Genomic DNA, 13,367 nt, shown 5'->3' with positions numbered 1-13,367 from the left:
AAACTAATCTCCCTAATTTTCGCTAATATTTTTTTATTGTTGTTGACTTTATTATATTTGTTATTTTAATATTTTAAACATTGTTGTTAATACGCGCAACTAATTTACTTAAATAATCGTCTTCATTTTCTTAATTTTTTTTAAAATAATAATATTATAAATAATTTATTAATTTTTAAAACGAAATAAAAAAATCGTGGCGGATTGCCTTAATTTGATAATACATGTTTTTTAAGAATATATCATGCCAGCTAAATTACAATGTACAAATCAATGTCGTAACAGTAGGGGCCAAAAGTCAATTTTCGGAAATCGGGTGGCCAAACCGATGTTGTAACGGAATATAGAGGCCAATTTGAAAATTACACGGTTTTTAGGATCTGTTTTGGTATTTCACAGTCTACACTATAGATTCCCAAAAACATCTCCTTGAAAAACCCTAATAGCAAGAAATCAAAAATCGAAAAACATTTAATAAACCATCACCCTTTTGAATCCGAGGAGCCCCGTTAGAATAGAAGATCTTTGGGAATTTGTATCATGGGGAATCAATGGCTCCGATTGCTTCTTCTCCGATGCCAGACTCAATATCCGCCCCACATTTATAGACATTCTCAGGTAAAACCTGTCCGCTCCCCAAATTCATCACTTCTCCAGTCGCCTGCACCTTTCGCAAATCTCGTGTTTCGGTATTTTTCATCATCCCCCGAGCTTGCTGTTGAGCCGCAGAAACCTCCCTCCGATCAGACTTTTGTGTTGGCTGATATTTTCGCTAAGCCTGATAAGTCTGCTGAAGAAATTAAGCAGGAGTTGGATTCTAATAATGTTATTTTTACGCATGATTTGGTTTTGAGCGCTCTACGAAGTGACCACACAACCCCTGATGTCGCGAGAAGACTTTTCGATTGGGTTTTGGAGAGTAATAGTGAGAAACTGAGCTCAAAGTCATACAATCTAATGTTGGGCATTTTGGGTTCTAATGGGTTTGTGAAGGAATCTTGGGATATGATTAGTCAAATGAAAAAGAAAGGCTTTGGTGTGTCAAAAGGCACATTTATAAGAATTTCCGATAAGTTCAAGGCAGATGGATTGAACGAAGATGTTGAGAAACTGGAGGACGTGTATGCTTCTGGTTCGGCAAGCATTAAAATTAATGATCCTAGAAACGATAGTACTGCCCACAAGTTTTCTTCTTGGGTTTCTCAAATAATAAGGAGAGAAGTGTGGGGTAATGATGTGGAAAAGCGGTTGCAGGAGTCAGATGTGGAATTTTCTGGTGAACTGGTTACGATGGTGTTGGAGAATCGTGAGTTAGAGCTCAATAAAGTTTTGATTTTCTTCAGGTGGGTCGAGGAGAGTGGGTTGTTTAAGCACAATCAAACTACATATAATGCAATGGCCAGAGTATTGTGTAGAGAGGAGTACGTCGAGAAGTTTTGGATGTTTGTGAATGAAATGAGAGGTGCAGGTTATGAAATGGAGAGGGAAACTTATTTTATGGTATTGGAGCGGTTTGTGAGGTCTAAAATGATGAAGGATGCTGTAGACTTGTATGAGTTTGCCATGACTGGTGGGAATAAACCTTCAGTCCAGGATTGCATTTTCCTTTTGAAGAAAATAGTGGTTAGCAAGGAATTAGATATGAATTTGTTTTTGAAAGTTGTGAGGATATTTAATGAAAGTGGGAATGTCTTAACTGATGCTAACCTAAATTCGATTCTTAAGTCTTTAACTAGTGTTGGGAGATTGACAGAGTGGAAAGAAATATTGGAAGCGATGGAAAAGGGTGGTTATCTACCTAGTGTTTCTACTCAATGTCAGATTGCCTTCAAGCTTGGTAGTGGTGGGAAAAGCAGGGGAGCACGGGAATTTATGGATAAAATGGTAGATGGCAGAGGGTGGTACGGATAACAGTACTTGGGTTTCTTTGGTTAAAGGATATTGCTTGGCTCGTGATTTGGATGAAGCAACTTGTACGTTACGCAAAATGCTCGAGCAACAGGGGGCCTCATCTGATTCTGAGCGTGCTTTACAATTGTTGGTAGGTACATATTGTCGAAAGAACAGGCCTTTAAGTGCATACAAGTTAGTTTTAGAGATGGTTAATGACAAAGGGTTAACTCCTCGGCATACCACATACAAAGAATTGACGAGCACACTGTTGCTCAAAAAGCGTTTCAAAGAGGCATTAGATGTGATGGGTATGATGAAGAATCATGGGTACCCACCAGTTTTGGATTCCTTTGTTGCATATCTTTCCAGGATTGGCAATGCTGAAGAAGCTGTCTGCTTTTCACGAGCCCTGGCTTCAAAGAGATCTCCTTCAGAATCTACGTATCTTCGTCTATTTGAAGCATTTTTAAAAGCTGGACGACAAAATGAAGCTCAGGATTTCCATGCTAAATGCCCTAGTCACATAAAGAATCATGCAGATGTTTTGAATTTGTTTTGTACCATGAAATCTGGAGATAAAGCTCGGAATGACGGCAGAGTCCTTTAGGACTCAGATGTCTCACCTGTTGTTTCTTGTAGCACTATGTGATGGGGTATTTCCTTGAAATGTTTTCAATTCTTTAGGACTCAGATGTCTCACCTGTTGTTTCTTGTAGCACTATGTGATGGGGTATTTCCTTGAAATGTTTTCGATTCCGTCTCCTCACATTCCAATTTATTAACTTTTGTGGTGGTTTTTGAAGCATGCTTAAATTTTGATAGAGATAAATTCGGGAGTAACACAAAGTGAATATATATTTTAACATAACAAGTGCACTTACATTGGAGTAGGTATATGTGATAATGATTTTCGATTGCTAAAGTTGTGTTGTTTTGATGTCTTTCACGGGATATAAATTAACTTTTGTTAATTTTGGTCGTGGATTATAGAAGCTTGGAGAACAAGAGAGAATTCGAGTTTCGTACATAAAATATGGCCGCAAAACACACGATGATACCTGTAAAACTAAAAAGGAAATTTGAGAGTTCGTCGAGATTAACTTATAGAACTACAAACCCGAAAGGTACGAATAAATCCCAGAAAATTTACAGCGGAAAACACTTCAAAACATTACATTTGCGTTTTTTTTATCCTGGTAAAGACGTCTGACCCAATGTGACATTATCAACCAGGGGTGATGCCTGTATTTAAAGGTATAAAACCTCTCTCTAACCAGACTGGTGTCGGATCATTTCGTTTGCAAACTCCTCGCGGACTAGAATGTTGTCCAAGAAGATTGCTCGATCGATACAACCTCCTTTCCATAACCGTGCCGATTTCCCCTAACCTTAGCTGTTTCCATTTTTTATTCATTTAATTAGTTTATTCCAATTAAATATTTTGTAATTATCATGCAATAATTGTTAAGAAGTGGACTAGGACCTAGTGTGATCCCAGCTTAGCACACCATAAACAGAGGGAAGCTTATTGTCCTGGAACCAACAGAAACTCGGCATCACCGACGGCAAAAACAACCTCTCTATTATTGTTCCAAATTTCCTCCTTTCTCTCAGCTTTACTGATAGCAGATTCTCCACTACAGATTTTGCAGTATCCTTCAAAGGGTTCATTCTCCACCATTTGATCGAATAGGGTATCGTACGTATTCCATTTGAAGTTCGCGCCTTTGAATGCAATGAATCTGTAAGTGTTTTCTTGCCCTCGATCCGTTCGTGAAAATTACGCTTAGAATGAAAATATCTTTCCCCTTTTAAATCCAGCCAAAGGGATGGAGTTGTAAATTTCGTACATTGTTATTTTCTCCGTGATAACCATTCTGTATGCTTCACAAAATCACTAGCTATGAAGTCAATCTTATCCACAGAAATCACATTGATTGTGTGCATTTAGGTGTTGACCTCTTATGGCCCTGCTGATATTTTAAAAATGTTCAAAGCGAGGAGTCCTAGACCTGGCACAACAGGCCAATGCCCCGGATGACCTTGTCCGGCTTTAAACCCACAAGTTTTGTAACCACTTGTTTAATTCAAATATAAATTAGATGCTCCCATTTGGAACCTTGCGAATAATATTCTTGAAGACGTGTTCAAACGGGACACAGTGTTTTGAAAATGAGGCGATTTTTATATGGCATTTTTTTTATTTTGAGTATTTGAGCTTTCCCCTGCTTGCTAATGGCCGAATGAGTGTACAGGGAATTGGGGTGGATCCTTGATGCTTAAATTATAAAGCACAATTTTTAAGTAAAGGTATTGGCTGTGAGTCCTTTTATTTTTATTTAAAAAAAACTGTTTGTTCATATTCTTAAGTTTGTCAAGTCCTGTAAATGCATTGGTTGCTTTTTTGTGCATCCACGGAATTGGGGTGGATCCTTAATGCTTAAAAAAACTAATATTTTAATTGGTAGATATGTTGTGTTTTCATTCTTAGACTTACTTGTATTGGTTGCTTTTTTGTGCATCCACGGCAGGCTGGCACCCAGAAACTTAATTATGATAATGTATCGAGATTTCGATGAAATATAACTATTTTCTCATAGCGAACAACAAAGTCTAACAAGCCTTAAAAAAAAACCCAGAATCACAGCCTCCTCCTCTCCAGGAAAATTCAGGGAACCTGAGAACAGAAAATAGTTTGTAATACTTGGAGACTTTTATTTTGTCATTTGCAGAGAATATCTTGAAATTCTCTAATCATACTGGGATAAGGACTATTGAGCTGCATATTAGCAATCATCTGACGAAGCTCGGAAGTTTCTTCTTTCAGTTGCTCATTCTCTTGCACTACTCGTTCATGATCCTCCGACACATGGTTCAACTTGTCAGTGAGTTGATTATTCTCATTCCGTAGCCAAATGACTTGGGACCAGAGCTCATCCAAGTGCTTCTGCTTCCTCATACGTGATCTTCTTGCAGATTCTCGGTTAGAAATCTTTCTTCTCTGCTTCCTCTCATCTATGATGCTAAATCGTTGTTCACCTGCTTCATCTGAAGTTGTATTGTTGCTCAAACATGTTATTTGAGGATAAAATTCATGAACCTTTGGATTAATGTGTAGTTGAAATAAAGGGTCTGAAAATCTATTACTACTCGTACCAAAATGGGTAGGGAATGCAACTAAATTTGAAGGAAATATATACTGAAGCCCGGTATCTTCACCCGATTGCATTTCTAATTATACTAATGTATCTCTGTAAGTATTACGAGAATAGGAAATGCAAGTGAGAAGAAGTATTGGTGTTAGAAGGCGAAGGAACTTGTGGAGAGTGGTAATTTATAGTGTGGAAAAAGGTTTTGTTGGCCCCATTCTATCAATTTACCGCAGTAGAGTTCGATGAGAACCTGGGATATGATTGCAATTAAAACTATGCTTAGTGTTCTTACATAACTTTTTTACAATGCATTCATATAAGATGATGGACTAGTCCACACATTATGTTCTCCATGTATATAATTCTTTCATTAATGAATTGCCGTCGATGTTATTAGATACTAGAGAAGAAAGAATAGGGAGGGATTTATTTCAAAGTTTGATGCTCGAGGAAGAAATTAAGAATACGGGGTGTGAAAGTTAGATTTTAGATTAAATAATACGTTAAATTTGTTATTATTTTTCATTTACAGGGACGACTACCCTGTTCATATTGAGGTGTTTCTAGATATTACTTAATTTTGAAATATTGGTTGACTTATGGATAATCTTCAAGATTTATTTTAAATAAATGCTTAAATCAGTGAAAGAGGATTTTATCATGGGGCGTGCGATGATTGAATGGGGAATACCAGGGAGAGTGTATTGGAAAATGGGTCTAAAAAGTGGTGTTAATACAAGGTTGGCCAGATTAAAATTATACACTACAATATATTGGTTTTAGCATGATGGATGTTTAATGACGCAAAAGAATATAAGGAAACCATGTAAGAAGTTGGGGTCTGAAAGTGGCAATTTTAAGTGAAAAATGGGTGGCTCAATCAATCACCATTTTTGTGGACTAAATCAGAACAAAAAATTTGTACTTATATTTTAATCATATTTCAATCTGCGGACTCAGAAACAGTCAGATACAGAAAGGGATATCTCATTAGCACATCAGGCTCACAACTGAGTTGGGCTAGCCCCAGATCATCATGAATGACTAAAAAAAATTAGGTTGAACTTAATGTAAGTGTGAGTTGGATCGAGCTCAAGTTTGAATATTTAGTTTGGTTAAAATATGAGTTGAGTTTAGGCTTTTACAGGCTCATCTCATTTAAAGTGCAATCCTATCAATTGTTAATTTATTTCAGGTAATTATGGAACTGAATTGAATGTACCGACTTTTTCGGAGTCCAAGAAATGAAATCATGTTCGTATGATCAAATGAAAGATTTTTATTTTGAGACTAACAAGTGATATTTTAAATTCATTGTTCAATTATCATATAAATGAAACTTACGTGTAATTTTATATTTCTTTGAAAATTTTATGTACCAATAGTGGAATTATGAATTTGTGATTTTGTATTATTTATAATTTTATATATGGACATTACACATGTTCTTACTCAGGCAGCCTAAGCTCAATCTAAAAGTCGAATGATTTTATGAGCCGAGTAGGAGCTGCATATATGTGAGCCTTATTGAGCTAAAGCTTTTGTGAGTCTCACATTTTTTGTATGCATTAAGAAAAATCTTCAACGGTTTGTGGTGAGTATTCGAAGGTGTTGAGTGCATGAGATTGAGCTTTGAAAAATGCATCTTCCACTAAGAAGAAGGGGTGGATTGGAGGCAAATTCTTTCTCCTACATATTGGTTCAACTCGAGTGGCCTAAACGTTCAACTATATCATTAGACAAATATTGACTCCTCTTTCTTTTCTTGTCTATATTTGTTGGTTCTTTGCTTTATTTATTTTCTGACGATCGTCTACTTTTTCCCCCATGTATGTCTTTTACCATAATGGGGGATTTAACGATTGAAGATGGTTAATGTGGTTGAATACACGACATCACCACTTTTTTTGCCTGCTTGTATTAGTTAACTTTAGGAGTTCTATTTCCCACATACTGAATTTCGAAACCTATCATTTTTGTTCACCTTGCTATTTTACCTGCCATTACCAACACCAACACGGTCCAATGGTTGAATGAATGATGGAACCATAGAGAAACGAGCAGAGATAAATATCGTTTTTAACATTCTGGTTCTAGCCATAGAATGTTTTCTTGGCTCATATATTTTTAGCATTTCTATCAGTTTGGCTCATGTTTTTACAAATATGAAATGAATCCCATTTTCTTACCATATACATCATAATTGGATATCGAAACTGACACTTTATCCCAAGTGTCATCCCAAACTTGAGACATCGACGTCAAATGAGCTACAAGAATACGCTCACTAATCATGATATTGGCTATTGTCGATGTAGCACTACTTTTTCTGATTGATAAATAGAGACAGGATCCTAAACCAACGGTGGGGGTATTGTACGAATTGAAACTGGATTTGACACTTGCTTTGTCCCGACTCAGCATTGGGTGAATCGATAAGTTGGGCATATGTAGGATAGCTACGATAAAAAAAAAAAAAGTATCTTCCTAACGCAAGAATCTTCCCAGGTAAAAATGCAAGAATCAATACCATCAAACAATCTAGGATGCGAGCTCCCATGATCCTAGACGTACCATGAGTTGCCTTCGTAAACCCTTGATATATACGTAGAGAATTCGATACCGAGCCAATAACGAAGTCTGAACCATAGTGGACTACTTGTCACGAGCTGTTGATCACCCACCGGCATTCACATGGTCGATGAAAAGGTGTTTGGTTACTTAAAGAAGATGATGACCAATGTCTTTCCTGGGCAAAATTGGCGTTGACAAAACATTTTGGAGATACCTATGTTTCTTGCTTTTGTTTTTGGAAATGTAAATAATCTAAGTAATCATTTAGATCTATTGAACTTTTTCTTTGTTCGAATTCGTTTGCTCAAAGTTTGATTGATCATGAGATTAAATTAATAAGTAAATTTTATTTTGGTGCATGCATGAATTATATACTATGCACCAAAATTAAATATTTTTGGTGCATCAATATTTCATAGGAATATGTATTTTTATAAATAATTATGATTATAATGATGAAAAATGAAAGGTGTAGAGCAAGCCAAAATACACACCCTCTTCAATTGGTATTTATACCATATGATGCAAATTGATTTCATGAGAAAGAAAGAGACTCGTTGATTTTAGAGATTGTTTGGATGAAAAAGTTAATGGAGTAAAATCATTTTTTAGAAGTAGAATTTTTAGTCTTTTGGTTTCCGCTTCTACTTCTATTTAAAATAAAAACAAAAATAATTTTCAACATTTATCCAAATATCAAAATTGCTTATATTTTTTTAATAAAAACAATTTAAAAAACTGAATTTATCTAAGTTCTTTTTAAAGTTTATGCATATAAACTCAATTGTAAAAGAATATGAAAATTGATCAATTGTAAGATATGAAATTCATCACGCATAAAAAAAACATCGCGAAGATAAAACGAGTATAATTAAATATCTGAACTATGAAAAGAAATATATTTAATATGCATTTCATATGTTGTGGTAGAAACCAATCCGAGTAGAACTCTTGTGAGACGGTTTCACGAATCTTTATCTGTGAGACGGTGAACCCTACCGATATTCACAATAAAAATAATACTCTCAGCATAAAAAGTAATAATTTTTCATAGATGACCTAAATAAGATATATGTCTCACAAAATACGACTCACGAGTAGAGGTGGGCGTTTATTTTCGGGTATCGGGTACCCGATCCGACCCGATCCCGAAAATAATTTTCGGATTCGGGTATTTCACCGATACCCGATCGGGTATCGGGTACCCGAAAATTTTAAAAAAAATAGTGGGCCTATATGTTTATTCATTTAAAAAATACATGTATTTTTTGTGGCTAGTATATAATGACAAATGATTAATCATAAAATGATATAATGACATGATATTTTGTGAAATGTGAAAAATACATGTTTTTTTTAAATTTACTAATCATAACTCGATATAATGACGTGATTTTTTGTGAAATGTGAAAAAATATATATTTTTTCCAAAAATTTTTTTAAAAAATATTATATATTTTTTTCGTCGGGTACCCGAAAATACCCGATCATTTCGGGTACCCGGAATTATCGGGTTGGTGTCGGGTAGTAAAATTTACTACCCGACTTGTCAGGCACCCGAAATTTCGGATACCCGAACCCGAAAACCCGACCCGCACCCACCCCTACTCATGAGACGATCTCACACAAATTTCGTATGGAATTGGGTTCGACGTGAAAACAAGTTGGTTACAGATTTGACTTCAGGAGGTAATTCTCGTTTTATTATTTTGAAAAAATTGATTCTTTTTTTTTAATATCATAATCTCGGTGAAGCAACAACATTAAGTAGTTTTGTTTGAAAATTTGGGAATACTTAGTGATCTTTTGCAGTCAATCTGTTTGTGAAAATTACGCCATGTAAATTCAGTCAAAAGGTTCAGCTCATTTATGCAGCAAATTTACACGTATGAATACAAAGGCACGACCTTAGAAAACGTGGGGATGTAAAATGCAGATAGAAAGATCATTATTCCTTACCGACGTAAGAAGAAATCATAGAGTGATAAATCTTCAGAAAATATTGGCCAAAAAATTGGCGGCACGCTGATTTTGTTGAGAGTAAATTCCAAGCCTTTTGGCAGTTCAAGCAGATGGGCTAATTTTCCTGCACTGGTTTCTGCTAAAGATAGACGGGGTAACAAGTATTATGCTATATTCCTTTAACTGCTGGTTGAGTAACGGAACTGGCTGTTTACAGCAGAAGCTAACTTGTTCTTTTGGGAAAAAAAAGAAAAAGAAGAAGAAAAATCCTTTAGCTCTAGTCAAACTGAAATAATTGAACTTCTCTTTAGTCCTGCAATAGAGATGGCAATATCATCCTTAGATCTTGATGGTCCTACTCTTCCATCATGACTAAGGCTGCCCAGTTCTTATATCTATAATGCTCCGAATTCAGATTGGTTATCTTTAAATGTATGACGATGATTAAATTCTAATAATTATGCTTTAGATAATCACTAAGACCTGGAAGCCTCGTCAAGGTGCTCGTTGAACACATGCTCGACCAACTTTATCATCGTGAATTAGCATGACTTTTGTGGTCACAGGCAGAGGTGTCGCACAATATCTAGGGATGGAATCACATTCCCTTAAAAAAATGCCCTCAACCAGTAATTTTGACGCAACAAGGTACATAAAATAAAAAATTGCTAAAAACTAACACCACTCACACTGGTGCATTACTGCCTACCCTCTACCAAACAAGATAATTTGATCAGAGTCAACGTACTCTTTTTTTTTTTTTGCAGTTTGTGCTCACTTCTTGACCATTTATGCTCTCTCAGATATAGCGCCACGGGAACTGTAAATATAAGAAGATCAAGAAAATAGGGCCAGTTTACAAAGCATTGTACCTACAAGTAGTTGATGTTGATCAGTTCATCTGATAGCTAATACACCCACCAAGCATGAATTCAAAAATCCATGACTTCTTATTACTTCATCAAACGCTTCCTTTACCCGATAAAAGTTCCACTCCACGTTTCACCCTCGAAATTTCTACTGTTCGATGCTACAATCTCTACGGTGGCACATCAATCTAAACCCCATCCCATCTACAGAAAGACCTTCTCCAATATATTTCAAGAATGTTCAAAGCAACGATCCCTTGAGCCGGGACAACAAGCCCATGCCCGGATGGTAGTATCTGGCTTTCAACCCACAATTTTTGTTACCAATTGTTTAATACAAATGTACATTAAATGCTCCCATTTAGAGTGTGCAAATAAAGTGTTTGATAAGTTGTCGGAACGGGACACAGTTTCATGGAATGTGATGATTTTTGGGTATTCGATGAATGAAAAAATGAGGTTGGCGCAGTCATGTTTTGATTTGATGCCTGAGAGAGATGTGATTTCTTGGAATTCTTTGATTTCGGGGTACACGCAGAACGGGGATTGCTTGCAGTCAGTTAAGGTTTTTCTGTTGATGGGAAGAGGATGGCGTGGATTATGATGAGACCACATTTGCTGTTGTCTTAAAAGCATGTTCAAGTTTAGAGGATTTTGCCTTGGGTACGCAGGTCCATGGAATTGTAGATAAGTTGGGGTTTTTGTGCGACGTGGTGACAGGAAGTGCGATATTGGATATGTATGCAAAATGCAAGAGGTTGGATGAGTCATTGCAGTTTTTCTATGAAATGCCATTTAGAAATTGGGTTTCTTGGAGTGCTGTAATAGCAGGTTGTGCTCAAAATGACGAGCTTGCCTGCGGATTAGAGATTTTTATAGAGATGCAAAGAAATGGAGTTGGGGTCAGCCAATCTATTTATGCTAGCGTTTTTAGGATGTCTGCTGGATTATCTACTTTACCGCTGGGTTGCCAATTGCATACTCATGCATTAAAGACTGATTTTGGAGATGATATCGTTGTAGGTACATCCATGTTGGACATGTATGCCAAGTGTGACAATTTGCATGATGCTAGGAAGGTATTCAACTTGTTGCCAAACCGTAATTTGCAATCTCATAATGCACTTATAGTTGGTTATGCTAGAGGTGGTAATGGATTTGAAGGATTGCGATTGTTCCAACTTCTGTTGCAATCTGGTCTTGGTTTTGATGAAATAAGCTTATCAGGTGCCTTTAGTGCAGCCTCCATGGTGATCAAGGGATGTATCTCCGGAATCCAAGTACATGGATTAGCAATCAAGAGTCCTTTCAAATCCAATGTTTGTGTGGAAAATGCTATGCTGGATATGTATGGGAAATGTGGAGCATTGATGGAAGCTTGGCAAATATTTGATGAAATGGAGAGAAGGGATGATGTCTCTTGGAACGCAATCATTGCTGCCTATGGGCAGAATCAAAATGAAGAGGGGACTCTTTTACTATTTGCCAGAATGCTGCAATCAAGGATAGAACCTGATGAGTTCACATATGGGAGTGTTCTGAAAGCTTGTGCTGATAAGCAATCTTGGTGCAGTGGGAGGGAGGTCCATGGAAGAGTCGTTAAATCTGGGATGGGATTCGACTCATTTGTCGGAAGTGCACTTGTTGACATGTACAGCAAGTGTGGGATGATGGACGAGGCAGAAAAACTTCATAACCGATTGGAGGAACAGACTTTGGTTTCATGGAATTCGATCATTTCTGGGTTCTCATCCGAAGAAGACAGTGAGAGAGCTCAGAATTTCTTTGCAAGACTGCTAGAAATGAGAGTTAAACCTGATAATTTCACTTATGCAACAGTTCTTGACACTTGTGCTAATGTTGCTAATATCGGGCTTGGGAAGCAACTTCATGCTCAAATAATCAAGCAAGATTTGCTGTCAGATGTGTACATTACAAGCACTTTAGTTGACATGTATTCAAAGTGTGGAAACTTGCAGGACTCTGTTCTGATGTTTGCAAAATCATCCAAGCGTGATTTTGTGACATGGAATGCCATGGTTTGTGCTTATGCTCACCATGGTCTTGCAGAAGAGGCTCTACAGATTTTTGAAAAAATGCAGCTTGAGAAGGTAATACCGCACCATTCAACATTTGTGGCAGTCCTTCGTGCTTGTGCACATATCGGTCTTGTAGAAAACGCTTCACACTACTTCAACCTAATGCAGACCGACTATGGATTAGAACCTCAGTTGGAACATTTTTCATCAATGGTGGAGATTCTTGGACAATCAGGACGACTTGTGGAAGCTCTGAGGCTTATTCAAGATATGCCTTTTGAGGCTGATGATGTGATTTGGAGAACACTGCTGAGTATTTGCAAGATACGTGGGAATGTTGAGGTTGCAGAAAAAGCAGCAAGTTCTCTTCTGAAACTTGACCCTGAGGACTCTTCAGCCTATGTTCTTCTATCAAATATCTACGCTGACGCTGAAATGTGGGACGAAGTTTCAAAGATGAGGAAAGTTATGAGACATAGTGGGCTTAAAAAAGAGCCTGGTTGTAGCTGGATTCAGGTCCAATCTGAGTTGCATATGTTTCTTGTTGGTGACAAAGCTCATCCAAGATCCGAAGAGATATACGAGAACTTGGATATGCTTATTGATGAGATGAAAAGGGATGGTTATGGAACTTGTAGTCAAGTAACCATGAGTGAGGAATGGAACGTAGATGATGAGAAAGAACTGCACGCAGTCTCTTGTTGTTAAATGAAGTTTTGTTAGATGAGGATCTTTATATTTAATTTACTGATCAAGTTTTGTCCCTAACCTTTTCTTTGTAGAAAACATTCACAGATTAATACTTGTGAACTTTTGTACTAGTGCCATTGGTGAAGGTAGCTTCAAGGACATAATATTTTGACATACTAGAAATAAGT

At 36.8% G+C, this 13,367-nt stretch overlaps 3 protein-coding genes across 3 annotated transcripts; 2 read left to right on the top strand and 1 right to left on the bottom strand.

The window, feature by feature from the left end:
* Positions 1–411: 411 nt before the first annotated feature.
* On the top strand, positions 412–2,807 carry LOC142539594 (pentatricopeptide repeat-containing protein At3g02490, mitochondrial-like). The gene is given in 2 exon segments (XM_075645158.1): positions 412–1,890; positions 1,892–2,807. Coding segments are annotated over 2 exon segments (1,959 nt in total). The 5' UTR covers positions 412–540; the 3' UTR covers positions 2,501–2,807.
* Positions 2,808–3,695: 888 nt separating this feature from the next.
* LOC142539596 (basic leucine zipper 43-like) lies at positions 3,696–6,493 on the bottom strand. The gene has a single exon (XM_075645159.1). The coding sequence runs from the start codon at positions 5,120–5,122 to the stop codon at positions 4,616–4,618; it is 507 nt and encodes a 168-aa protein (XP_075501274.1). The 5' UTR covers positions 5,123–6,493; the 3' UTR covers positions 3,696–4,615.
* A 3,863-nt stretch (positions 6,494–10,356) lies between these two features.
* On the top strand, positions 10,357–13,211 carry LOC142539592 (pentatricopeptide repeat-containing protein At3g02330, mitochondrial-like). Its single transcript, XM_075645156.1, is given in 2 exon segments — positions 10,357–11,036; positions 11,038–13,211. Coding segments are annotated over 2 exon segments (2,673 nt in total). The 5' UTR covers positions 10,357–10,523; the 3' UTR covers positions 13,198–13,211.
* Positions 13,212–13,367: the final 156 nt, after the last annotated feature.

The sequence above is a fragment of the Primulina tabacum genome, chromosome 3, assembly GCF_025594145.1.
Source record: "Primulina tabacum isolate GXHZ01 chromosome 3, ASM2559414v2, whole genome shotgun sequence".
In the NCBI taxonomy this organism is placed as follows: Eukaryota; Viridiplantae; Streptophyta; class Magnoliopsida; order Lamiales; family Gesneriaceae; genus Primulina; species Primulina tabacum.
The sequence above is the reverse complement of the archived record's forward strand: the minus strand, read 5'-3'. Positions and strand labels throughout refer to the sequence as shown.

What these genes read in the sequence shown, in the direction of transcription:
- LOC142539596 (XM_075645159.1), bottom strand. Translation starts at nt 5,122, where the DNA reads ATGCAATCGGGTGAAGATACCGGGCTTCAGTATATATTTCCTTCAAAT.